The sequence below is a fragment of the Acinonyx jubatus genome, chromosome E4 (genome assembly GCF_027475565.1).
Source record: "Acinonyx jubatus isolate Ajub_Pintada_27869175 chromosome E4, VMU_Ajub_asm_v1.0, whole genome shotgun sequence".
Taxonomy (NCBI): Eukaryota; Metazoa; Chordata; class Mammalia; order Carnivora; family Felidae; genus Acinonyx; species Acinonyx jubatus.
Window position 1 is genome coordinate 4,163,094 of NC_069395.1, and position 27,864 is coordinate 4,190,957.

The 27,864-nt window shown below is 48.6% G+C and overlaps 2 protein-coding genes and 1 pseudogene across 2 annotated transcripts; 2 read left to right on the top strand and 1 right to left on the bottom strand.

Moving 5' to 3' along the window:
* The window catches only part of LOC128312952 (olfactory receptor 10J4-like), a 133,797-nt pseudogene that overhangs the window by 83,602 nt on the left and 22,331 nt on the right, over positions 1–27,864 (bottom strand).
* LOC106987139 (olfactory receptor 10J4) lies at positions 7,906–8,841 on the top strand. Its single transcript, XM_015085382.3, has one exon. It carries the CDS (start codon positions 7,906–7,908, stop codon positions 8,839–8,841), a length of 936 nt encoding a protein of 311 aa, XP_014940868.3.
* LOC106987142 (olfactory receptor 10J1) lies at positions 16,249–17,213 on the top strand. Its single transcript, XM_015085384.3, has one exon. It carries the CDS (start codon positions 16,284–16,286, stop codon positions 17,211–17,213), a length of 930 nt encoding a protein of 309 aa, XP_014940870.3. The 5' UTR covers positions 16,249–16,283.

Sequence of the window (27,864 nt, forward strand, 5' to 3'; positions counted from 1 at the left end):
TATGTTCTGAAAACAGATTGAAGTGTTTTTTTCATTAAATGCTTTTTTCTTTCTTTCTTTTTTTTTGAGGGGGGCGCAGAGGGAGAGGGAGACACAGAATCCGAAGCAGGCTCCAGACTCCGAGCTGCCGGCACAGAGCCCGGCGCGGGGCTCGAACCCACGATCCGCGAGATCATGACCTGAGCCGAAGTCGGATGCCCAACCGACTGAGCCGCCCAGGCGCCCCCAGAATGAAGTTTTAGTAGGAGGATGACACGAGGAGAAGCATGCGTGTGTGTTCATGGGTGCACAGTGTCGCAAATGAGCTGGGAAGTCAGGAGAGGATGTCTAAAATCTAGGAAGTCAGAACTATTATTGCAGCCACGTTATGGAGAAAACAGAAGCAGCAGAAATATGGAGGGGACACCACGAAAACAGGTAAAAGAGCTGGACGTGGGCGCTCGTAAGAAGTGAGAATCACAGGTGGATGTAGAACTGCTTTAATAACGAAGTGACATTTTGTATTTTTAATTCTGCATTTGCACTCTTTGTAAAAACTAAATTCAGTTGTACAGAATTCACTTTCACTTTTGGATGACTAGAAGTGGTACATAAATCACCAGAAAATGAATCAAACCAAAAGCCTGGGGAAGAAACAAACAGAGAGGAGGACGGTAATTTCCAGCAACATCTCTAGTTATAAAAGATGTGAGTTGGGGCGCCTGGGTGGCTCAGTCGGTTGAGCGTCCGACTTCAGCTCAGGTCACGATCTCACAGTTCGTGGGTTCGAGCCCCGCGTCGGGCTCTGTGCTGATGGCTCAGAGCCTGGAGCCTGCTTCGGATTCTGTGTCTCCCCCTCTCTCTCTGCCCCTCCCCCACTTGCGCTCTGTCTCTCTCTGGCTCTCAAAAATAAATAAATGTAAAAAAAAATTTTTTTAAGGAAAAAAAAGATGTGAACTGATTAAGTTAATCCATTGAAACAAAAGGCTCTCAGACTGAATTTTAATAATCTGGCACGACACTATTAAAATAAAATTAAAATAAAAAGGAAAGGTTGAAAATGAAGAGGCTGAGATGGGATCCAGAAAAAGGCTGACAAAAAAAAAAGTTGATGTAGGGGCGCCTGGCAGGCTCAGTGGGTTGATTTTGGCTCAGGTCATGGTCCTGGGGTTGTGGGATCGAGCCCTGCATTGGGCTCCATGCTAAGCACAGAGCCTGCTTAAGCTTTTCTCCCTTTCTCCACCCCTACCTCTGCCCCTCTCCCCCACTTGTGCTTTCTCTAAAACAAAAAAAATAAAGTTCATGTAATACTACAAACATCAGACAAAATACTATTCAAAGTGAAAACCAATAAGGAATCTAGAGTATTGATAAGCAAAATAATTCACCAGGGAAGTCTTCCACTCGTGAACTTAGAAGGTCCTAACAGCATAGCTTCAAAACGTACTACACAAAAATTGATAACACGCCTGGGAGAAACTGAACACTCAATCACAGGAGACATTCAGGCACTTCTCTCATAAACTAACAAAACCATCAATGGGTCAATAGGGTTCAAAAGGGTATAAGAATAATTAACACGCCTGATCTACAAGTCTAACCTTCACACAGAGAATGGTCACGATTTTGACCCCACAGGAAGCCTCGAGAAATTCTGAAACACTGATATTATATAAACAATTTCCATGAACCACAACACAATACATCCCCCGTCCCAAAAAAGGAGCCAAACCCTGGATCACCGTCTTCATAGACGTGGATATTTACTTCATAAACACTTCTGTTCCGGCCGTTATTCTAAGCACTTTCAAATATTTACTCATCCGATCTTTACAATAGCTGTTTGAGGAAGTCCTATCATCCCCCACATTTTACAAACAAGGAAATGGACACACGCAGACTTGGAACGACTTGCCCAGAGTCACGGAGAGTAAGTGGCAGAGTTAGACACAAGCCCGGCGCCGGGACTCCACGGTCTAAGCTCTTGATTGTTGTATCACGCTTATTCTACTAACATAAACATCTAAATATGCTGTGAGTTGGGGCGCCTGGAGGGCTCAGTCAGTTAAGCGACTGACTTCAGCTCAGGTCATGATCTCACGGTTCGTGAGTTCGAGCCCTGTGTCAGGATCTCTGCTGACAGCTCAGAGCCTGGAGCCTGCTTCGGATGCTGTGTCTCCCTTTCTCTCTGCCCCTCTGCCTCTTGCGCTGTCTCTGTCTCTCTCTCTCTCTCTCTCTCAAAAATAAGTAAACATTAAAATTTTTAAAAATAAACTGTGAGTTAAAGAAGAAATAAAAACAAAAATTTTAAAATACATAGTTCTACAACTTAACAGAAGCACTACAGATCAAAATAAATAAGGAATATCCAGAGCAGTTCCCAGAAAGCAATTTACAGCTTTCTAGGTTTACTGTAAGAGGCAAGATAAATAAAAGATTCTAATCCAAAAAGCCTGGAAAAGAACAAAATAAACCCAAAGGAAGTAGAAACAAATAATAATGAAGTAGAATTTAATTAAAATCCAAAGTAAACATGAGACAATAGAAATGTTCTTTTTTTTAAAGTTTGGAATCTCTGGAAAGATGAGTTTAAAATAACCTTCAACGACAATGATAAATCAGAAAGACTAAACAAAATGAGGTAGGAGAAAAGGACACATAAGATGATTATAAAAACATACCTTGAACAACTTTGTATCAATCTATTTGAAAAAGTATATAAAATGGGCAAACTCAGAGGAAGATATAAATTACCATAATTATACCAGGAATAGAAAATTTACTAGAATAATAACCCTAAAAAAATGGAAAAGCAGTGGGGGGAAAAATCCACCCTTTCAAAAAACAAACAAGAAAAGACACCAGGCTCAGAGCTTAGAAAAGGCGTGAAATTTCCCCAGCATTGAAAAACATTGTTAATTGCAAACGTTTGGTACCAAAAATAGGCAAAGTAGGAGAAGACAACTACTGGCAAATAACAGGTAGATGAAAAAAATAGCTAATTCAATTCAATAGTGTATACTGGGCCTTGGTCTTTTGACCAAGCAGGGTTTTTCTTAAAAATGTACCAATGAGTCAACCTTAGAAAAATCTATTAATGTAATTCACCACCCTAACCAATTAAAGAGTAAAAAGCATACAATCCTATCAATGGATATAGAAAAGGAGCCAGCTGAAAATGTAATAGATCACTAGTGATAAAGTGGCAAACAAACCAGGAATAGAAAGGAACTTCCTTCATCTGATAGAGGGCAATGCCAGAGATGTGCCCCAAACATCCCCTGTCATGGTGACTGAAACATGAGAAGCATTTTAATTAAAATTTGGAAAAAGGGAACAAGTCTCCATGATAGCCTCTGTGGCTGCTAGCGTTCGACATTGTATCATGGCTCATAACTGAATGCAACAAGAGAAGATATAAAAAGTCAGAACGGAAAAGACAAAACTGCCAAAAATAGGCAGATGATGTAATCAGTGTATTTTCTCCCTTTTCAGGGGAAAAAAAAAAAAAAAACCCTCCATCCACTCCAGATTTTCCAGGCTTTTTACGTCTAAACTTATGTCAGATAGACCCACGATAAGAACCATACATGTTCTAAAAATGCACGCAGTTTCCAGATCATAATTTCAACATCAGGGTTTCCTTTTCTTTCTCGTGGGTTTCAATCCCATTGTAGTCCTAATTCCAAAGAGCTGTGTAAATATTTGAATTGAGCTGCCTACCGGAAAAACTGTGAAGGGACACTGACAAATGAGGCCCAAGATTAACGGATTCTTTTCAGGTCTTGGGAAGACCCTCCCCGCCACACCCCCCTTCCCCCCACCCAGCAATGGTAAATACACCATATAGTATCTCTCTTAGCTGTGGGTCCGTCTGCTTTTAATGGCTCATCAGCCCGAGTGTTTCCGGTTTCTCTCGGGTCAACATTTGGGGCCAGGAGAGATGATGTGGGACCGGACTGGATGGCTGGCCATTATCCCATGCTGGTTTGTCAGTCTCCATTGACCCAGCTTATCAAAGACACATTAATAAACTACCTTACTCCCAGGTATTCATGCCTCAAGCACGCTGGTTCTTAGAAAGGGAGCCTTTCGTACTTTGGGAAGGTCTCTAGGAGAAAGGCATAAACTGAGCTCCAGAACTAGGAAACACCAAGGAGTCAAAGTCCCAGGGAAGCTGGCGGGTCAGTGTCTGGGTTGCCTTCAACCTCTGGGAAGGCCCGTCTTGGGCCCATTGCAGGAGAGGCAGACAAGGCTGGGTCTGCTGACTGCCCAAAGGCCAGGAGACATGGGAGGGAGGCAGGAATCTGGAGGTTGTCTGCTCTCTCCAGCGATTCGAAGCGATGCTCTGGACTGACGAGCAAGCAGCGGGACTGGCGTCAGTACGGATGCCGTGTCCCCAGCTGCCGCCACATTCCCTGGCCTTGGCACGTGCAAAGCGCTCAGTGAGCACCTGCTGAAAGCATCCACAAGTGAATGAGTCACAGCTTCTGGAATATTTGAATTGCTAGGGGCTTCACGGATCTTCAGCAATTAGGGCACGAGACCCCAGGGCACGAGTTGCTTGACTAATAAAGCTGCACCCTTCAATGTGGTTGGGTCCTGGGGCACCTGGGTGGCTTGGTTGGTTAATCGTCTGACTTCAGCTCAGGTCATGGTCTCAGTTTGTGGGTTCGAGCCCCGTGTCAAGCTCTGTGCTGACAGCTCAGAGCTTGGAGCCTGCTTTGGAGTCTGTGTCTCCCTCTCTCTCTGCCCCTCCCCTGCTCACGCTGTGTCTTTCTCTCAAAAATAAATTTAAAAAAAAAATGTAAAAGTATGGTTGGGTCTGGAGACAAGAGCTCCTCATCATCTACGGAGATCAGGGCCGTGTCTTGATGCAAAGGCTTTGTTCCTGCTGGAAACCCCAGATTGCCTACACACATACCGTCCATGTGATCGGGCTGATGAGCCCCCTTTCTAATGAGGTCCCCAGACATCAGCAGATTTGGATCCTGCTACTGCCCCCTTGGGGAAAGGGACCCCGGGGCCCAGGGGCCCGGGGGAACAGTCCTCCCTGACAGCCTGTAATACACACTTAAGGGGCAGGGCTCCGGGAAGGCACAGGGGAGCCTAGGGCTGCTTTTGTGACTCCCAGACCTGACCAATCAGCGCAGGAATTAACAGACAGACCCGGGCAGGTTCTAAGGTTTTCTTCCAGGCTTCCCTTCAGAAGACTCTGAGCGTGCTGCACCTGCCCAGCGGAGCAGGAGTGCTGGCCGGGGCTCTCCAGCCTTACTCTCTGAAGCCAGATCGAGCCTCGGCCCTGCCTGGCGAGAGGTGAGTCACCCTCCACCACTCAGTAAAAGCAGGGTTCTTGTCTGACTGGGCGCGGCCTCACGACTCTTGCTCATGGGACACCACCTTTTCTTTTTCTCCTCTGTCCTGGGACTATCGTCAAGTGGAACAATGACTGTATAGCTGGGCTGTAAGATTTAGGGAATAAAAAGCATTATACATACTGGGGAAAAAAATCATTCGGAAAGGGTTATCTGGGACTTAGCCTTAGAAAAACCTGAGGCAGAACTTTCTAAGGGCTTCATTGGTCCCTTTAGCCCAACAAAACAACTAAAGGCTGAAGGGAGAGCCAGGGAAACTAGGAACATGCACTCTCACCCCTCACAGTCCTACCTGTCACACTCCTGGTGAACGGGGCCTGGTGGCAAGCCACAAGCCACCAGACTCTGGTGGGGTGAACCCACGTGGGCCCTTTCCACCAGGAAAAGTGGATTTCCCGAATATAGAAGTCCCCGCCATTTCCTCCCGTTTCCTGCCCCAGATCTCAAGCAGGGGCCAGGAAAGTGAGGATCAGTGAATGGCTGAAATAGAGTTTCCCGAGCGCAGGAGTCCAAGCAGAGCCCGAGAAGAAGGTCCCGGACGCAGGCACGCCTGCAGAATTGTTGCACTGGGAGAGGCTTACCCATCCCGACCCACATCCACACGCTCCCCCTGCCCTTGGGACTCTCTCCCCTGCGGGAATGTCTCCTTCCCTGCTTCCTCCTCCTCCTCCTCCTCCTCCTCCTCCTCCTCCTCCTCCTCCTCCTCCTGTCTCTAAAAGCTAGTAGAACACCCTCTATGCAGCAAGCTGGTAAATACGTTCTAGCTACATGAAGACCAGCCACGTCCTGAGCTGGGACTTGGGAGAGAAGCGAAGACAAAAACAATGACCTAAACTATTCCTATTTTGACATCTATGCTCACCTTTATCAATGGTTTCCATCTATTTATTTATTTATTTGAACGTTTATTTATTTTTGACAGAGAGAGAGACAGAGCGTGAGCAGGGGAGGGGCAGAGAGAGGGAGACACCGAATCCGAAGCAGCCTCCAGGCTCTGAGCCATCAGCACAGAGCCCGACGCAGGGCTTGAACTCACAGACTGTGAGATCATGACCTGAGCTGAAGTCGGGATCATGACCTGAGCTGAAGTCGGATGCCCAACCGACTGAGCCAGGCGCCCCCATGGTTTCCATTTATTGACGGCCTACTGTATACCAGGCCTTCTGCTCAATGCCTTCTAGGCATCTTCTTGTGTAATTCTTTCATCGGTCGTCTTCCGTGGAGATCGGTCCTGCCTTCATCTTACAAGGGGGGAAACTGAGGCCTGAGGAGATGAGGGAACATTTCTAAGGTCAAACATGAAGCCGGTAGAGCTGGGGCTTGCTCACGGGGGTGCTGGACTCCAGACCAGCCCCAGCCCCCCTCCAGGGTGCAGAATCTAGAACTGGGCAGGAGGTGGGAAGGGAGGACCAAGCGTCGCAGTCAACAGAGATGGGACAAATCAACGACGAGAACCCTGCATGATGTCTGGGTGGGTCTGACGTTCAAGTAGAACCCAACTGGAAGTGGGGATGGGGAGGGTGGGTGAAGGAGCAGAAATTGAATGTACCGTTTGCCTGTTACATATCAAGAACTACGCTTGGCTATTTGCACAGAGTAATTAATATAATCTCCATAGCAACACTGTGACGATATATCATTCTATTTTATAGACGAGCACACACACACAAAGTGAGCAAAGTAAAGCAAGCATCTTCTACTTACACTAAGGTTGAAGCCGGAGGTTCCTAGAAACGTCAGTATTTTGTTATTTTTATCACTCTTGTCTTGGAGCTACCGGTACTTCAAACCTACCTTTAGGATGTCTGAGAGGCTTTCTGTGCTCGACTAGAGACTAGGAAACAAGCAGAAACGACCCTCCACACGGAAGGGAGGGGATGCAGGTGTTGAAACACAGGGTATTTGGGGAGCACAGGGAGGAAAGCAAGAATCAGGCTCTGGATCATAGTGTCCTGGGTCCACACGTTAGCCTCTCATCAAGAGAAAAGAGCAGTGTCTCCTCTCCCCGCCTTAGTCCAGACACTGGCCATTTGAACTTGACCCACGGGGACGACAATACTATGTGCTTTGAGCACACCTGGGTCTGGCCGCCTACCTCCCAGAATCATGCCTCCAGCAGCGATCTGTCCCTGGCTTGAATTCTCGCTCTATGGAGGTCCCCTCACAACTGGCTCTCTGACAGGCGGTGCGTCACTGCTGGGCCAAAGCAGGGGAGCGTGGGCGGACTTCCAGGCTGTGCACACTCAGTCTGGTGCCTTCTCTGGTCTGCAGCCCCTCCAGCCAAGCATGTGAGGTGCTTCCACCGCTTGCTGCGGGTATTTACTCTCTTCCCCACCCCCCTGCATCTGCCTCCCAGCGCCACGCCCCTGCGAACCTTGGGAAGTCTTGGTGAACTTGGCCAGTGTCTGAAAGCTGAGAGCTTCAGAAACCGGGAGCTACACCCATTTCACGCCCCTGCACGTGGCTGACGAGGACCGTGGACCAGCCTCCTGCTTCCACCCCGGATGTCCAACCTCCCCGCTTCATCTCTTTCAGACCCAGATTGTCCTCAATGCCAAGACTCAACTTGACCGCCGTGACAGAGTTCACCTTTGAAGGTTTTTCTGTTTTTGGGTGGCAGCACAGACTCATTCTCTTTGTGGTCTTTCTGGTCTTGTACCTGTTGACCCTCGCCAGCAATGCCATCATCTTGACCGTTATCCACCTCAACCGTCAACTTCACACACCCATGTACTTCTTCCTGAGCGTACTGTCCATCTCTGAGACCTGTTACACAGTGGCCATCATCCCCCGCATGCTGTCCAGTCTCCTCAGTCCCCAAAGAGCCATCTCCATCCCACACTGTGCCACTCAGCTCTTCTTCTATCTCGCCTTCGGCATCAACAACTGCTTCCTGCTCACGGCCATGGGGTATGACCGCTACGCGGCCATCTGCAACCCCCTGCGGTATTCCGTCGTCATGGGCAAAAGGACTTGTCTACAATTGGCGAGTGGCTCCTGGAGCATTGGCCTGAGCACGGCCATCATTCAGGTGTCGTCTGTGTTCAGCCTGCCCTTCTGTGATGCCAACGTCATCTCCCACTTCTTCTGTGACATCCGGCCCCTGATGCAGCTGGCCTGTGCTGACACCACCATCAAAGAACTTGTCACCTTGCTCATCAGTCTGTGTGTCCTTGTTCTGCCCATGGTGCTGATCTTCATCTCCTACGTCCTGATTGTCTCCACCATCCTCAAGATCCCCTCCGCCCAGGGCCGGAAGAAGGCCTTTGCCACCTGCGCCTCCCACCTCACGGTGGTCGTCGTCCACTACGGCTGCGCCTCCGTCATCTACCTAAAACCCAAGTCTCACAACTCCCTGAAGGACAGACTCATCTCCGTGACCTACACGGTCATCACACCCCTCCTCAACCCTGTTGTGTACAGCCTGAGGAACAAAGACGTCAAGGATGCCTTGCTCAGAGCTTTGGGCAAAAAACCTCTCTCTTAGGTGCTGGTCGGTCTCCGTAAAAGTCAACAGTTTGCTGAGGGGTCGCAGTGACAGAGTGAGTTTGACAAAAGGCACCCGGTACCTGATCCGGGCAGCAGCTAGGACTGAGAGGGCTACAGGAAAGTGAGGAAGGAAAGGATGAACGAGAGATTGATGGATTTCCCAAGACCAATAGGGGGGCTTCTCAGGCTTGATGAAAACCAGGCAAGATAAAGCATATTCAGGAGCTGTGCTGTAACGTTAGTCCTTGTTCCTGTTACCCTTGGCATAAGGGACTGGAAACTGGTAGTGAGGGTGGGAAGAATATACAGTATCTATCACAGGAATTTATGGGATCGGAACTTGGCCTCGGCATGGAAATCGAGAGCACTGAAATAACAAGTTCTCCATTATTTACACCTAACACTCTCTAGGCTGTATTTCATACAATAAAAAAAAGAAAAATTCACTCCATTAATTTACCTCGCGCCTATTCCTACCTGCACGAACCCTCGCCACCTACGTCAGACACGGGCGCTGATAGCCCGTGGACAACCTGGTTGAGAAGGATAAAGCAAATACTGTAAAAACAGCTTCCTGGATACTGAGAGTTGCAGAACAAGAGCCCCCATCTTTCACATCCCGTCCCCTCTCCTCCCCGGACACCGGGGTGATTTACTGGAGGCCGCTGCTCTGCCCGGGGCCCCTCTGTGGGCTGCCCCCCTCACCCCCGCCCCCACTCTGAACTATCACCACTGGCTGAAAGGAGGCTTTCTCAGTGTGGGGGGGCGGGGGGACACATACCCCACTCCCACCCTCCCAGGGGCGGTCCACGGCCAGCGCCTGAATAACCCGGGAGGTACAACGGCCACCCCCCCTTGCCTCAAAATGGCATTCCCTCTAGAGTCTTCCGTTCGATCAAGCTGCCTGAGACCACATTCCCTCCGAGCTCTGCCCCCATCCCATTCTGCCTCCCTCACTCCATTTTCCGAGAGTACGCCCTCAGTCCCTAGCACGGGGACAGGCTCAGGCTCTGCTTCAGGTCACCCGACCCGGGCCAGGCGTGCCCGGGGCCACCGTACACTCACTCAGCCTCCCCCGCCCGGGTGGGCTCTCCGCCTTTGCACCCAGCACAGTGCCTGGTACCTGCAGCTTGGGTGTTATTAACAGAAGGAAGAAAAGAAGGAAGGAAGACCGCTGTGAGCGGCTAAAACACAACCGGCCTCAGCAGGCGGCTCTCCTCTCTCTTGTCCTTTCGTGACGAGATTCCTTTCAGGTTGCCAGCCCCTACTTTGTGATGTCCCTTTTGGTCCCTTTACGGAACGCATCCTAGATAGCCGGCGTTAGTTCAAGCACTTTGTGTATTTAACCCTCACTATGGATCTAGGAGCTATTTTGTTACTTATCTTACAGATGGGAAACCCAAAGCCTGAAGAGACCAGGGAAGGTCCCTAGGGTCAGAGAGCTGGGCACGTGGACCCTCATCGGGACCCGAAAACGCCCAACCCAGCCCCAGAGTCTGTAGCTGCATTACGGGCTCACGGGGATGACTTTAGCCAGCTTTCCGCCTTGATAATAATTGCAGAAGTAGGCGCCATACATTGCAAATTTACGCAGGGCTCCAATTCCCCCCAGAACGGCCTTAGGTCTTGGAAATCGGGCTGGGAGTTCAGGAATTCCGGACGTAATATGCTTTTCCCTCAACTATCTTGGTGCGCTTTCTCCACTCAGCACAGCTCTAAGGATGCAAAGAGAAAAAGGATAAAGTGGGCCAAAGGCCATCAGGGGGGTGGGGTTGATGGGGTGACAGAGCTTGTGCCCATCAGATTACTCTGTACCCATCCGCTCGCTGCCCCACTGGTTTACCCTGATGACCGGAAGTAGGAGATACACAGGCAGTAATAATGTAGAGGGACTGCAGGCTTTGGGGCCAGGGAGGCCCGTGTCCTGATCTTAGGTCCTCCACTATGACCGTGTGTTCTAGGAAAGGGACTTAACCTCACCATGGCCTTCCTTTCCTAACTGCACCTTCCAGCCAGCAAGATCAACCTCCAGGGTTCCTTTGAGGCCCTGAAACCTTAGGGACCCAACAAGTTCCCGGGGCGTGGAAGCACCTGTAACTGTTAGCATCTCCTCTGCTCCCCACCCCCACCATGCACTGCTCTCTAGGTCAACATCAAGTCGCCCCAATATGGACACAGGGCCCCAGTTTTGACAACTGAGTTCTCCATTCACCGAATGAGCTCCCCCTTCCTGGGAGAGACTTTGCAAGGGGCCCTCCCACGCCCCACCCAGTGGTCTCTGCTCCCAGACTCCGGTCCCTGAAACCTGTTCCCTCAGGGTCTGGCAAGAGTCACTTCTGGGTTATATACCTGCCACGTCTTAATAAGCCACGTTCCCCCCCCCTCACCTCAGTTCCTACCTCAGACCCCCTTCCCCAGTGCCCTGCCCAGATGCTGGCCTGCCAGCTCCTTCTCATGGTGTCATTCCCCCTTGTCTCTGAAAGCCTGGAGTTGGTGCTGGGATTCAAGGGTGTGGTCTGCAGAGGCAGGCCTGTTACATGCTGACAAACACACGTCGAGCTATTTTTGTGCTGTGATCCATTTGGCAATATAGCGATTACTAAATTTGTGGCACTCTTTTTCAGAGTTTGTTTTTTTCCCCAACAATAGATGCAAACAGCACACGAGTATGATTCAACTAAGTATCAAGCCAGGAAGTATTTTAAGATTAAAAAGTGTTCACACGTAAAAACCTAGAGCCCCCAGCTCTGGATGAGAAGGATAGGGTTAGGGTGCGTTTGAGAGCAGACCCAACTTCACTGCTACAGACTGAATCGTGTCCCCCGAATTCACATGCTGAAGCCCTTCCTCCAGTGGGATGGTATTTGGAGACGGAGCTCCCGGGAATTAGGTTTAGGCAAGGCCATGAGGGTGGGGTCATGATGGGTTTGGGGCCCTTTAAGAAGAGATGCCAGGGGCGCCTGGGTGGCTCAGTCGGTTAGGCATCCGCCTTTGGCTCAGGTCATGATCTCGCGGTTCGTGGGTTCGAGCCCCGCGTCGGGCTGTGGGCTGACAGCTCAGAGCCTGGAGCCTGTTTCAGATTCTGTGTCTCCTCTCTCTCTCTGACCCACCCCTGTTCATGCTCTGTCTCGCTCTGTCTCTCTCTCAAAAATCAATAAACGTTAAAAAAAAAAAAAAAAAAAGAAGAGATGCCAGAGGTTCTCTCTCCCCCTCTCCAAAGTATCAGGACAAAGAGTGAAACCACCTATCTGCAATCCAGAAAGCAAGCCCTCATCAGGAACTGAAACTCCTGGCACCTTGATCTAGGATTCTCAGCCTCCAGAACAGCAAGAAATAACTGTCTGGCTGACCACCCAGTCTAGCGTTATTTTGTTCAGCAGCCCAAACTAAGACATTCAGGAACCATGCCGACCTCAGCAACATCTGTAGTCAGCCCTCTTCAGGGCTCTGAAACCCCCCCTAACCATTCTAAGGCATCATTAGGAAGTCTAGACTGGCATCCTAAATTAACGTGAAAGTCACAAAGGAGCCCTAGTAAGGGTTACTGGAATCTGGCCCCCCACACAACGTGGTCTGCAGAGCCGAGGGAGTTGGCCGTGGGTCTCCCGGCTGCCCCGCCAGCTTTGTTTCTAGAGTCACCCCACATGCTCCCTCCTGTCTCGCATCAAAGCCCTCATCTGTGAAATAAGGATGCGGGTCACTTGGAGGACTCAGAAAAAAACGTGTCAAGCGTTCCGTAAGCTCCGCCTCTCGTTTTCACCAGGCACCACATTTTTACACCACGTACCCAAGTGACCCATTTCCAAAATCCTCCTGATTTGTCCCAAAGCAAAGGCATCATCGAGCACGGAGCTATTTTGTTCAACTCTCCTCCCTGCCTCCCTTTTAGGATCCCACAGCCACCCATCCCACCTTAGGGGTCCACCATTATCAACGGGGGGTCATTTGGGTCAACTTCTCTGATCCAAGAGGAAGCAATGCAGATTGGAGTCTCAGGGAGTTGGCATGAATGAACTTGAGATTTGCGTACGGGTCCTTTCCTCTCCCTTGATCCACACACGCAGTCACAAGCCCATTCACCTCAGATGTCTCTCACCTCTGTCCCTCCTCCCGAGACCCCTGCCACCCCCACCTAGATCAACCCCAACTGACCTCTGGCCTGCCCTGTGACATTAGCATCCTCGGGGATGCCTCATACAGCTGCCCCATCAATCCTGCAGGAGAGCAGGGTCACCACACAGGCGGAAAGAAGGTGCAGGGTAGCTGGTGGCCCTCAAGGGCCAGTAACTAACGGACTTGGAAGTCCCTGAGCACGAGGAATAACTTAAATCACTTAAGGGGCCCTTAAAAAAAAACTGGTAGGGGCGCCTGGGTGGCTCAGTCGGTTAAGCGTCCCACTTCGGTTCAGATCATGATCTCGCGGTCCGTGAGTTCGAGCCCCGCATCAGGCTCTGTGCTGCCAGCTTGGAGCCTAGAGCCTGCTTCGGATTCTGTGCCTCCCTCTCTCTCTGCCCCTCCCCTGTTCATGCTCTGTCTCTCTCTGTCTCAAAGATAAATTAAAAAAACATTTAAAAAAATTCAAAAAAAAAACCCTGGTAAAATCTCAGTACTCTAAGACCTTGTTGTAGCCTGGTCTTTGGCTACAGAATTTTGTTCTGTGATCAACCTGCGTCTAATCCAGGACCATCCCCTCCCTGCCCCCACTCATTTTAGTTGACCATAATCCTCTGTCACTGAAACTAAACCGTGAGCTGCCGGAAGGCTGAAGAACCATGTCCCCTATTTCCCTGCCCCCAGCAACCAGCCCCAGGCCGGGCAATGCCCGGTGCCTGAAGCATGAATGGACACAGGTAAGCACACGTGGTCAAGTAAGAACATGGGTAAGCAAGTGATAGACGCAAGGGGAGTCTTCAGGGGAAAGCAAATCGGGCAGGTCTCGATGGACTAGAAGTTTTGCCAAATGGAGGAGGGGGTGATTCTGGGTAAAGAGAGTATTCAGCCCTCATCCGTTTCCTGGCCCCCAAGAGAGGGTCTTTAGAACCAAAGAGATTTCCTTCCACTTCCCAGGCGGCCAGCGGCCAGGCGGCCTGAACTGCTCCTCTGCAAAGCCAGGGCCAAAGCTGACTACTTTTATTCCAAAGAGAAAACCATTTTCTTAAACTGGGCAGGGGCCTGAGTGTCCCGATATGGCTCCAAGCTTGAGCTGCCTGAGTTTGGAAACTGTGGCTTTCCAAGGCACATCTGTAAGAAACTACAAGGTGCCTATGGACTCTAACAAGAAAAATTCAACTAAATAAACCAGCTTTATCTGATGCTGTTTTTACTTGAAGCAAAAACTTGCCCCAAGCTCCCAAATGGCCAACCCTGGGACTGGGTAAATGAGCCCCTCACATAATAAGGCCCCCAGGTGCCTACAGTCTGCATCCTCCCAGTCCCGGGTCGGGGATGGGGGGGGCGTGCCTCTTGGGATATCTTCAGGGTGTGAGCCCCAGGAGCCCCACTGGCTGTTCCCGGGGGAGCATCTTCTCTGGCTCACACAGAGGCACAATCAATGACGCCTGCAACTCCCAAGCTGCCCACCTTCCGGAGAGAGCGTGTTTATCTGCTGTCTTCTCGGCCTCCACCCACGACGGGCCCTCCTTCCCGGTCACCCTGCTCTTCCTGCACCTGCAGACCACGGCCACCTCCTGCCCGGCTCTCCTGCCGTGACTCAGCCCCAGGCAGACACAGTGAGTGTTCTCCAGAACAGGAAATGAGATGGGGCTTGTTGGCCATGGGCTGGCTTTAATTTGTGGTAGCATAACAATCCATCAGCATCCTTATAAGGATGTGTGTGTTCTTTCCCTTGATTTCCATGGAATAATTACAGCCTCCCAAGGGTGGAGGGTGCTAGCCAGGTCATAGCAGCTACCCTTGTACCTCAAGACAGACAGGCATCAGCCAGAGCAGACAGCACCCTAGCCCATGGATTCTCAGCAGAAACCCTAGTGGTATTTGGGATAGGACAATTCTTCCTCGGGTGGGACGGTCACGTGGAGAGCAGGACACTAAGCATCTTTAATTGCTGGCAGCACCCGTGTCCGTCATTAGACCAATCAGAAACAGTGACACAGGCTGCCGATTTCACAGCAGAGGGGCCAGGCCACCTCATGGCTGGACCACCACCTAGTTTCTGCCCAGAGACCTCACAGAAGATCAGTGTCTTTCACCATGTACTTCAGAGTTAAATGATTTTCTCTGTTCAGAGATATCTTCTGTTGTCGCCTTACTCTTCCAGCAGTTTTCGTGCAAATGAGTAACAGCCAGTGGCCAACTTCTTTTAAGTAAATTTTTACGCGTGTGAAGGAGGTCTCCATGCCCAGCAATCTTCCTCCCTGGCGAGATTTACTTTACGTACAAAGTCGTTCTGAATAGGCAGACGCAAGCCAGAATATAATTTACGTTCCCTACAGGAGCTTACTGTCCAACAGGACAAAAATGTGAAATATGACAGATATTGGACTGCACCCCAACCCTCACCGCAGTGACGTAACTTTAGCGTGACTGTTTGGTTTTCACACTCAGGGCCTGCTGTGGCTCTAGATGAGAGACCTGAATGTTCGTGCTCCATCGTCCCCGGCACCACTGTTTCCCTCTGCAGAGCGGGTGTCTGCCTACTAGTTCCAGTGGCTGTAAATTTGCCTTTTAGTTTCGGGAAGGTGCAGCTATGGGTATCCATTGCCGGCTGATGCCCATCTCACAGAGACAGCAGTGGGCAGAGGCAGGTGGTGGGTTAAGATCCGCCTTTTCTTCCTCGGCAATAAAATGAGCCTTCAGGTCTGCTTTGCCTCTACTTCCTAAGGGTGTGCAAAGGGAGGCTTCCTAGTCTTGAAAGAGAAAAAAAAAAAATCTCCAGTCAGTCCTTAAGTTATTTTCAATTATCTCATTAATCCATAAGCCCGAGCTGGTGAGATATGCAGCTGTAGAAGGTATAATGTGCAGAGGGTTGGTGTGTGGATGGCGTGGCGCTGACGGGGAGATATCGTCCACGGAAACGTGAGAGCATCGCAGCACGACAGCCGTGGAGGCTGTGTGGACACCTGCAATAGTCCTTGAGGAACGGGGAAATACTTAAATAAGAGGAGAAAAGGAGGGAGGGCATTCCAGATGTCAAGGAGGAAGCATGGGGTGAAGTGAGTGGGAATGTGCATCGTCATGTTGTGGGAACAGGACAAAAAAGAAAAACCAAAAAATGATTCTGGGACGCACGGGAAATTGTAATGGATGGCCACAGAGTAGAAGTATTTTAAGCAAACCCAGAGATTGACTTTAACGCACAGGGAAATGCATCGCCAGGTTCACAGCGGAGAACGGAGTTCAATCAATTTGAGAAACGTGTTTCAACAGCCTTGTTGAAATGATGTGCCGTCCGTTCTCCATTTCAGATTTAGCGACCACTCCATGGAGAGAGGGGACCACACTCTCATAACTGAGTTCGTCCTCCAGGGCTTCTCCAGCTTCCGCGAGCACCAGCTCGGCCTGTTTGTCGTGTTCCTTGCACTGTACGTCGTGACCCTGGCCGGCAACACGGTCATTGTGACCATCATCCGCACGGACCCTCACCTCCACACGCCCATATACTTCTTCCTGAGCATGCTGTCCTCCTCAGAGACCATATATACACTCGTCATTCTCCCAAGGACGCTCTCCAGTCTTGTAGGTACGAACCGGTCCATCTCACGGGCAGGCTGTGCCACCCAGATGTTCTTTTTCGTAACCTTTGGCATCACTAACTGCTTCCTGCTCACGGCGATGGGGTACGACCGCTACGTGGCCATCTGCAACCCCCTGAGATACTCCGTCATCATGAACAAGAGAGGGTGTGTCCAGCTGGTGGGGGGCGCCTGCGGCATCGGGCTGATCGTGGCGACGACGCAAGTGACATCTGTGTTCAGGTTGCCTTTCTGTGCTACGAAGGTGGCCCACTTCTTCTGTGACATCCGACCTGTAATGAAGCTCTCCTGCGTCGACACCTCGGTCAACGAGACCCTGACCGTGATCATCAGCGTGCTGGTGATCCTGGTCCCCATGGGCCTGGTCTTCATCTCCTACGTCCTCATCGTCTCCACCATCCTCAAGATCCCCTCCGCCCGGGGCCGGAAGAAGGCCTTTGCCACCTGCGCCTCTCACCTCACGGTGGTCGTCGTCCACTACGGCTGTGCCTCCGTCGCCTACCTCAAGCCCAAGTCGGAGAACACCAGGGATCAGGACCAGCTGATCTCGGTGACCTACACCGTCATCACCCCCCTGCTGAACCCGGTGGTGTATACCCTGAGGAACAAGGAGGTCAAGGATGCTCTGCTCCGGGCCGCTGGCAGGAAGCTTTCCTGACAAGACAGGAAGTGCTCTCCTGAGGCTCTCAGCATCCGCTCTCAGCAGCAACAGGGGCAGAGCCATGTGCCCTTGGCTCCCAGAGACCTGCCCTAGAAGGAGGCAGAGGAACAGAAGCAGCACCCAACTGTGAGTCTGCAAACTTGAGAAGCCCCTGAACAAAGCATTAGCCCCGTTTTTGTGGGTAAATAGACAAACAAGGTCAGGAAGTAGTGTGAGCCCAGGATCCCTCATGGACTTTTTGGTTTCTAATGAAGGCAACAGAGAGGAAATGGCAGAATCCAAGGGATGCATTTGTTCCTACGATTCCTTCCTACTTAAGAGCATGAGGATTTCTCAAACTGGAGTCCCTGTTCGAATCTGTTTCCCCACGACATGTCAAGTAATAAGTGACTGTGTAGATAGGGAGAATGGCCTCCGGAGGGGAGAGCAAGGGGAAATAGATTTCCTTCCCCGGCTGCTTTCGTTTATCCCAGTTTCTAGCAAAACTGCTTATTAAAGACGGTGATTGACCATAGACAGTTTAATTAGAGATCCTGGCAAACCCAGAGCTTGTCGGGTTTGAGGGCACATTCCAAGACCCTCCTGGGTCAGTTCAGCTGTTATTAATTCAGACAGTATGTCACGGGTAGTAAAGACACACAGGGCCATGTACTGGATTCTGGGAAAGACTGATGGAAAGACCCTACCTGCGTGTCTTCAAGAAACTCAGATTCTAGCGGCAGAGACAAACATTTAAAAGTATGGTTTCAATTCTCTATAATAGGTTATATATACAAAAGCCTGCAGACAGAAGGGAGGGAGAGAAAGTGCTGGAGATGTCAGGGGAGTCTCAGAGGAGGTGATCCCCAGTGGGAACTGACTTTAGAACATTTGCAGGAGATTTCTTGATGGGTAATTTGTTGGAGGAAAAGAATCCCAAAGAGAAGGAACAATATATTCACAGGGACGAAACCAAGAGGAAGGTTCAGGAGATTTAAAAAAAAAAAATTAGTGTTTGTACTGATTGCCAGGGACAATGGGGGGAGGTGGAGGGAGAATGGGACCGGAGGGGTAGGCTGGGGTCAGATTGTGAGGGCTTTGTGTACTGAACTAAAAATTTTTGGCTTTAACTTGTAAACAGTGGCATTCACCCAAGATTTGGGCAAACGGGGATTCAGGATCTGAGGCATCTGTGTGAACCGTGGGCATCCTTCTTGTCCTTACACAGCTCCAATGAGATATGTAAGACATTGTATGGATCTCTGGACTCTAAGCCAAGAAAATTAGGGGAACGGGAGTGTGAGTAGAGTATCTGGAGGTAATACACAGACATAATTACGTACATGTGATGAAGCTGAGAATCAGGCACTCAGAGAGACCGTGGTACAGAGGCCGATCAAGGAGTCTCATACAGATTTGGAGACTGAGGCTCAAATGAGCACCCAGGGAAGGAGAGCAAGGGCCTGCCACTGAGTCAGTAAGGGTCAGTCAGTCAAGGGCCTGCCACTTGACCTCAGACATGCGGCCCCACGACATACCTTCCAGCGGAATTCAAGGGTGGGCCCCTTACTCAGAAAAGCCTTCAAAAGAAAATACAGGGACACCTGGGTGGATCAGTCAGTTACGTGTCTGACTCTGGATTTCCACTCAGGTCACGATCTCACAGTTTGTGAGACTGAGCCCCACGCGGGGCTCTGCGCTGACCACAGGGAGCCTGCTTCGGATTCTCTCTCCCCCCCCACCCCCCCCCCCCCCGTCTCTGCCCCTCCCCACGCATGCGCTGTCTTTCTCTCAAAATACACAAACTTTACAAAACAAAACAAAAAAAAAATACAGAAACCTGTACAGCCCAGAACTACCAGGCCCTCTCCCAGGATTGAGGGGAGCAACGACAAAACTCAAACGATACCTGACATTCTCTAGAATCCACAGCGGCTGAAAGTAACAAGGAGAAGTTATTCACTGGCAAAGGACAGAGCGAAAGGATTAAAAGCAACATCATGCAGGCGAAGGGCTTGACAGGCATTCAACAGTCGTTCGTGGAATCTTCTCTACACGCCAGAATCTGTGCGAGACGTGGGGCCTAGCAAAAAACACCTGACCCAAAGAAGGGAGCCCTCAGTCCTGCCCGGGAGATGGGCTTGTGCAGAACTCGCCATGATGCAAAGTGATGGAGAAATGAACAAAGAGTGCTTAATATTTCAGGACAAAGATCTAAGCCTGGGGATCTTGTTTTGTGATCTACGTAAAGCTCTCTCTTTCTGGAGGGAAAGGGCCCGTAGGCAGGAGTTCGGTGAAATAAACGCTTGTTACCTAAGCAACAGGCTTTTGTTATGCATGTGTGGGGCCACCCCCTGGGCCCAAGGGCTGCTCAGCTCCAGACCAGCGCCATTCAGAATACCTAATCACTGTGGACTCCCTGCGCGCGCATCACCCAGGTTTTCTGGAAACGTTGTCTAAAAGGAAGAGCTTCACAGCCAGATATCATGGAATCAGAAGTTTTCATCAGCCCCTTCTCACCCCCCGGAGGAACGGTCCACAGAACTTTTCCCTGACCTGCTCAACAGTCAGAATACTTGGCTGCATTCACCACCTGAGTGAGAGGAATCCCTCCGGTTCCCTGGGATTATTTTGGTCACTGCTCACACTTGGTATCCCTTTATGGCAAACACCTCTTGCATAATGAGGCCTCTTGCGCTAAGGTACTTTCCCAACCATTATCTCACTATGTTCTTAGAATCACCCCCCAGAAAGGAGGCAGGGATGAGGCTCTCCGCTGTACAAACAAGGCTAAAAGTGACCAAGGGGTGAAAACCAAACCTGAATTTGGACAAGCTGGCAGGCACTTTCTGTTTATCCAGAGTATATCCTCACCCAGGGGCAATTCACAGGACAGATCGTGATGTGCTAGAGAACTCCCCAGAGCCTCAGATTTCCCAGATACAATGAGACCTTGTCCCTGAACCTTTTTCCAGAGAGAATTCGTGTCCCCCATTGGAAGGGCTGCTGGGGCCTCACCCTAGCCAAATGGGGACCCCAGAGGAAGAGCGTCTCTGGCAGAAATGCAAGCTGTAATGTCGTTTTCGTGAAGAACCGGCTAAGATTTTAGGAAAGATTGGAATCCACTTTTCTCCCACAGAAAAACAAATCAGAAAAGCATTTGGAACTTCCGAAGCAAGCCTGGCCCTCTGTTAAGAGGATTAGAGCTGGTGCTAACTGCTGAGAGTGTAGTGGTGAAGTGCGCTGAATTTCTGGACTCTAGAGAGAAAGATTATACACACACACGCACATATTTACACACACACACACACACACACATATGTAAAAGGCAAAGCAATAGAGACTGCACACGGATCACTGATCACTGGTTGCCAGGGGCCTGAGAAAGAGAGAAGGTTGAAAAGAGGAAGCACAGGGGATTTTTTTAGGATGGTGAAACTATTCCACAGAATACTATCACGGTGGCTACGACACTATGCATCCGTCAACCCCCATAGCATGTTGCAGTAGAGTGAACCTTAATGTATGCAAATGAAAGAGAAATCATTTCAGGAGACTGAGATCCCAGAATAGAATGCAGGCTGAAGCAAGAGAGTCTTAACTGTATTACAAACACACAAAACAACCCCACTGAAGGCGGAAGGGGGAAATGCTGACCTCAATAACTCTGAAAAGGAGTCAACTCCCCGAAGGCTAAACACAAAAGGACCTACACACAAGCAGTGTCTTCAAATTTTGAAATTTGCTACCCACAGGGGTTCAGGTTAACAATTCTTAAAGTGCTATAAAGGTATCCTGGAATCACACCATAAGAAAATGGATGGCAGATGGCAGAATTGTGAGTGAGTGTGGGAAGTTACAGACAAGCAAGAAGCGAGGGCTAGGAATGATCTGTGTGGTAACGGATCATAGAAACCCAGATCTTGGTTTCTCATACCATTCTCCATTAGAAGGATCTAGGAATCTTGCGTAAGTGGCTACCGTAGGACAGGAAATATACAAGAGGAGCCTGAAACACCTTGTAGAGCCAGAAAGAAAGTGGTCAGACCACCCAATGGTTTGGGTATGCCAGAAGGTCTCCGTGGCCAACGCGGGAGCAATCTCAGCAACAAAGTAGTGTCTGATTATAAACCAAAAGATAAAATAAATACGTTCAAGTCCACACTGATATGATAGAAATAAGTGGAGGAAAACAGACAAATCTGGGCGGAGAAGAATTCCAAATAGTTTCTATACATACCCTACTCTCAAGGTGGTGGAGTATAACTGCATTAAAAGTGAACCGCAGGGGCGCCTGGGTGGCTCAGTCGGTTAAGCATCCGGCTCTTGATTTTGGCTCAGGTGAGGATCTCGCGGTTTGTGAGTTCGAGTCCCGCGCTGAGTTCTGCACTAACAATGGTGCCGAGCCTGCTTGGGATTCTCTTCCTCTCCCTCTCTCTCTGCCCCTCCCCGGCTTGCATCTAGCTCTCTCTCAAAAACAAACAAACAAACAAACAAACAAAAAGAAGAGTGAGGCACACATGGTGATTTCTTTCCAAAGAGTACGGTAGGGAGGGGGGATACAAAGAGTCACTTATTTCAGAAACCTGTAAAACCACCCTATCCAGGTCACCCAGGTTAACATCAACAGTGGGAAGTCCTATTGGGAGAGTGTTCCTTAACTATGATGTAATGAGAATGGCACTTTCTGTGGTCTTCCTCCCCAAATCTATAACCCTCAGTACTTTTCTTTGAAGTCTACTTTAATCTGCTATTAAAATAGCCACTCCTCCTTTCTCTCGATTGTTATTTTCCGTCCTTTTATTTTCTACTAGCCAATACCATATTCAGTGTTTTGTAGAGCGTATATAGCTGGGTCATGTTCTTAAACCCACCGTACCAATCTCTGTTTTAAGAGGACCTATTTAGACCGCTTAAAGTAATGATAGATATTTCAGGGCTCAAGCCCACTGTATTTCGTTTTCTATTGTATCTCTTTTTCATGCCTTCCTTTGGGTTATTTGAACATGTTTGAGAATTACATCTTGATTTTTCCATAGTATTTCGAGTGTCTCCCTTCGTACAGCTTTTCTAGTGGTTGCTCCTTTGGGGCAATAACAAGGAATTGAGTCGCTAGGTCATAGGACGAGTGTGTGTTTGACTTTATAAGAAACCATCAAACTGTTTTCCAGAGTGGCTATACCAACATGCTTTCCCAATAGGAAAATCCCTGAGGCTCTTCGTCTTCGTCAACTGCTGGTATTGTGGGTATTTTTTATTTCTGCCATCCTGATAGGTGTGCAGTTGTGTTATAGTGATTTTACTTTATATTCATCTAATGGCTAACAAGGTTGAACAGCATTTCACGTCTTTATCATCCTTACATCTTTTTGGTAAAGTGAGCAACTGTTGTGCCTTTTTTAATTGGGCCGTCTCCTCATCTTAAGCGTTGAGAGTTCTTCACACATTCTGGATAGAGGTCTACTGGCAGATATATTATTTGCAAATATTTTATGCCGGTCCGTGGCTTGTCTCTTCCTTCGCATTATAGTTATTTCACAAAGCAAGATTTTTCAATTCGGAAGTTCAGTTTATCAATTTTGTCTTTAATGATTATGTTTTTGTATCCTATCTGAAAATGTGCTGCCTAACTCCGGTCGAGGAAGATTTTCTCCTAAAAGTTCCATGGTGTTAGGTTGTACACAGACAGATGTGGGATACGTTTACCTTTTGTGTCAGATACGGGGTTTAGGTCAAGGTTCCTTTTTATCCCCATCCAGAAATCCAGTTATTACAACATCCTGTTTTGAAAAGATTATCCTTTCTGCACTGAATTGCTTTGGCAATTTGTCAAAAATCAATTCCACATTTGGGCTCTTTCCATACTTTGACTATTGTTGACGGCACTCCTATAAACACTGGGGTGCATGTGAATGTGATATATATAATGGAACACTACTTCGTAATGAAAAAGAATAGAATCCACCATTTGCAACAACGTAGATGGAACTAGAGGGTATTATGCTCAGCAAAATAAGTCAGAGAAAGACAGATGTCATACGTGGAATTAGAGAAACACAACAGATGAACATAGGGGAAGGGAAGGAAAAATAAGATAAAAACAGAGAGGGAGGTAGGGCTGGGTGGCTCTGTTGGTCGGGCATCCGACTTCGGCTTGGGTCACGATCTCACGGCTCGTGAGTTCCAGCCCCGCGTCGGGCTCTGTGCTGACAGCTCAGAGCCTGGAACCTGCTTCGCATTCGGTGTCTCCCTCTCTCTCTCTGCCCCTAACCCACTCGCATTCTGTCTCTGTCTCTCTCAAAAACAAATAAACATTAAAAAAAATTAAAAAAAAAAAAAGAGAGAGGGAGGCAAACCATAAGAGATTAAGCACAGAGAACAAGCTGAGGGTTGCCGGAGGGGAGGTGGGTGGGGCATGGGCTAGATGGATGATGGGGATTAAGGAGGGCGCTTGTTGGGATGAGCGCTGGGTGTTGTATGTAAGTGATGAATCACTGGGTTCTACTCCTGAAGCCAAGACTACACTGCATGTTGACTCACTTGAACTTAAATTAAAAAAAAAAATCGATTCTCCATGTTTGTATAATATTGACCATTCCCATCCAGGAAGAGGACACATCTCTTAAGCTCTAACCCCCTATACACACCACCCACAACCACCTTCTGTGCATGGCTTCATTTTGTCTTCATGTGCTTTGGTTATGTCTGGTATTTTAGCGACAGGCCCTAGGCTGCCTGCCACTGAGTCCCTGCAGTTTCGAGAGTAGAGAAACTTCCCCAATCTCCATCACTGTTACCGGACAGCAGAGGCAGACTTGTGTATGCACAACAGCGCCCACAGAGCCAGCCTGTCCTGCGGCCCCTCTTCCAGACTCCACACCAGGGAACAAAACGTGCCTCTCCAGCCTCCTCCTCCACGCCCCCTCCCTCCCTGTAGGAATCCCTTCACCAAAGTATTTTATGTAAGTGGATTCCTGGAGGCCTGCCCCTGACATGTCCAAATCCCAGTGGAGACACAACTTAGTCTATAATGGAGACCCTATACCACATTCAGAACATTTCTCCCTGTTCCCCAAATGTCATTTATAACCAGACGACTGGAACCTGAACCACAATGATGAGAGCATGAAGGGAGGAAACAATGTAACTCATTATATAAATATGACAAACCAGGTTCTGGCCCCAGATTCAAGGAGGAGCTTGAGGAAGAGGGTGGAGTGCAAAATCACTCTGGTCATTCTCGGTGGAAAAGGCATGAGGGGATTCGTAAAGAATATGAAATATGGAGCAGTTGTGTTGTGAACACAATGTAGAGTTTGAGGTGATTATAAAAACTTTGAGGGGCACCTGGGTGGCTCAGTCAGTTGAGCATCCGACTTCAGCTCAGGTCATGATCTCACAGTCTGTGAGTTCAAGCCCCACGTCGGGCTCTGTGCTGACAACCAGGAGCTCGGAGCCTGCTTCGGATTCTGTGTCTCCCTCTCTCTCTGCCCCTCCCCTGCTCACGCTCTGTCTCTCTCTCTCAAAAATAAATAAACATTAAAAAAATTTTTCTAAAGACTTCGAGTGGAAATACTCAACAGAAAGTTGGAAATGCAGGTGAGAGCCTCTGAGAAACTGAAATGGGGAGCCATCCACACAAGGGGAAGAGTCAGGTTGGGAGAGCAAAGGATTTCTCTGAGGAGAGTCCCACAGAGATAAGTGGAAGACTGAGGACTCAGCTTCGAAATTCATGAGTAGCATTCAAGTGGGTGACTGAGAAGACCAGGTGGCAGAGGTGTCTATGTAAACAGAAAGGGGCTAATTGAAAAGGGGCAAAGAGCTCCCCTCTGCTGAAGGCATGAAATTAATTTCAGCTTTCACATAAGCAGTGTTTTGTGTCGTTGGCCGTTGGTGTCATTTTGGGCACTCGCTCTGCTAAACGATACTCAGTGGCATCGCCATCTACCCAACTTGCCTCGTGTTCTCTCTTCTTGAAGAAGAGGAAAGAAGCTTCTGCTATCTGTGGTCCAGGAACCCTTCTGAAACTCTACACAAACACCCCAAAATAGGATACCCTGTAAGAATCATTTCCAATTGTACCCTTCCAAAAAAGACCATCCCTTCCCGTCAGCCGTTCTGCGGCTTCCGGATCCTTTCTGATTATTTGCGTCTATCCACAGCTCTTCTTTTCACAACGATCCAACAGATTTCTCGTATATTCAGAAATGGTACCGACTATACACAAGGTTTTCATGGGAGTGTTTAGTCTCCCAGTTTTCCCATCCAAGTACTAACGAGGCCCGACCCTGCTTAGCTTCCGAGATCAGACGAGATCGGCGCGTTCAGGGTGGTATGGCTATAGACTAGTTTCCCAATTCTAAAGTAATAAATGCCCATTCTGGAAAAATAAAATATCAAAATATATAAGGAAGAATATAGGAGAGATTGTAAAAATCCAACTAACTGGAAAGCACGTTTCCTCTCATTGTTTTTTTACTTCACAGAGATATTTTATATAAAAAAGTCACATGTTGCTTTTCGCTTAATACAGTAGAAGCTTTTCTCTATACTACTGGGGACTCTTCATAAGGATGATACTTAAATTAAAGGCTTCAAAATACACCATCATATAGATGCTCACTATTTTCTTCAGCCATTAATTAGTTTAGCATTCAGTCATTAATTAGTTAGCATTTGGATTGCCACCTCATTTTATTCAGCGCAAAAAAAAAAAAAAGAAAGAAAGAAAGAAAGAAAGAAATCTGTAAGAAAACGTGGCTTCTCATGCTTAAAATAATCCATTTTGGCTCATCCTCACATGAAACAGATTTAATATGAATACCAATTTCAGTTAAATGCAAAAAAGTGGCATCCATGGGTCCCACGATGTGTAGGTCCTCTCCGCATGTGTACAAAAAATGGTCCAATGATTTTTTTCTGGGTGATGAATGTGAACCTAGAGTTAATCTTTCTCCTTCAGTGCATTAACCCCAAATCTCTCTTCTAATAACTCTATTTCCTTTCCCTTAAAAAAACTCATTCTAATTACTTTTTTTTTTTAATGTTTATTTTTTAGAGAGAGAGAGAGACAGAGGGTGAGCAGGGGAGGGACAGAGAGAGAGGGAGACACAGAATCCAAAGCAGATTCCAGGCTCTGAGCTGTCAGCACAGAGCCGGATGCGGGGCTCACACTCACGAACGGTGAGACCATGACCTGAGCAGAAGTGGGACGCCTAACCGACGGAGCCACCCAGGCGCCCCTATTCTAATTGCCTTCAATCATTTTTTGCCATAACATTCACCCGGCTTTGGTGATTTACAGGTATCCTCCCAAGGAGAAAGAACGTCTATCTTTCTTACACTCGAGCATCCGGATCAATGTGCCTGTTGCCGTAAGATACTATCTTAAGGCTTTTCTGATGTGTTCTCCTGGACCGGATCCTCAGGAAAGGTGCACAAGTGGGGCCTGGGTATGGGGCAGATAGCGATGATCGAGGACTAAAAATCTGTTGACAGCTTACAAACACTTCTTCAACCAAAGTGATTTCTGAAAATATGTCCTCTGAGTAGAACCTAGCTTCAAAAAGGATCTGTAGGGTATTTTCTCTACAGACCACTGCTTCTGTGTTAGAGTTTACTTTTGCCCTGCTCATCCCTGACCCCTCTGGACCTCCAAAGTCATAGTGCCGGTCTGCAGGTTGGCCCTGTTGTGGCGTCACTGAGCTAGAGGAGACGTGGAGAGGATCAAGTACTAAACAGAGTCCGGAAAATTTTAGGGGACCTGTCCAACAACATGAAGCTAGCCAGTCCAAGCTAGCCGATTTGAAATTAGTATACTTTTCAATACCATCCTGCAACAGAAAGATAGATAATTAAAAGCTGGCTGCAAATATATTTCCCCTGGGAAGGTAAATCACTCAGTGGGAAAATGTGGGGTGACTGTAGGCTTTAATTTTAAATTTCGTTGAAAGTAAAAATGCAAAAGATGTGTCAGACAGGGAGAGTTGGAGCAAAGTCCGACCTGTGATTCCCCTGTCCCACCCCGGCCGTGGTGATGGGACACAATGAGGGATCTTGAACCCTGCCTCACCACCTCGATCACTGTGAATATGTTAATAATCTTGTCCTTCCCAGCAATCCTCTGGGGCTGCGTACTTGCAAGGGTCACACATTAAGGCATCCGTGTCAGGCCATCGAAAATGTAGGGGTGCCTGGGTGGCGCAGTCGGTTAAGCGTCCGACTTCAGCCAGGTCACGATCTCACGGTCCGTGAGCTCGAGCCCCGCGTCGGGCTCTGGGCTGATGGCTCAGAGCCTAGAGCCTGTTTCCTATTCTGTGTCTCCCTCTCTCTCTGCCCCTCCCCCGTTCATGCTCTGTCTCTCTCTGTCCCAAAAAATAAATAAGTGTTGAAAAAAAAAAATAAAGAAAGAAAATGTATACGTATCTTCTCTCACCCCAGGACATACCTTCCAATATATTTTCATAATCACTGGGATTCTTTAAGTGATTCTTCCCAGAACAAATGAGATCTTCCCCAAGGTGACGTGGTCTCTAATTATTTACACAAATAGCTGGAACTTTTAAAGTGGCAGCTTGTCTTATCAAGGAAATAACAGAGAAAAACAAAAGAGACCAGAGTAAGTTTCGCTTTGGGGGGCACCCAACAACCCAAGCCAGCACATGTTTAA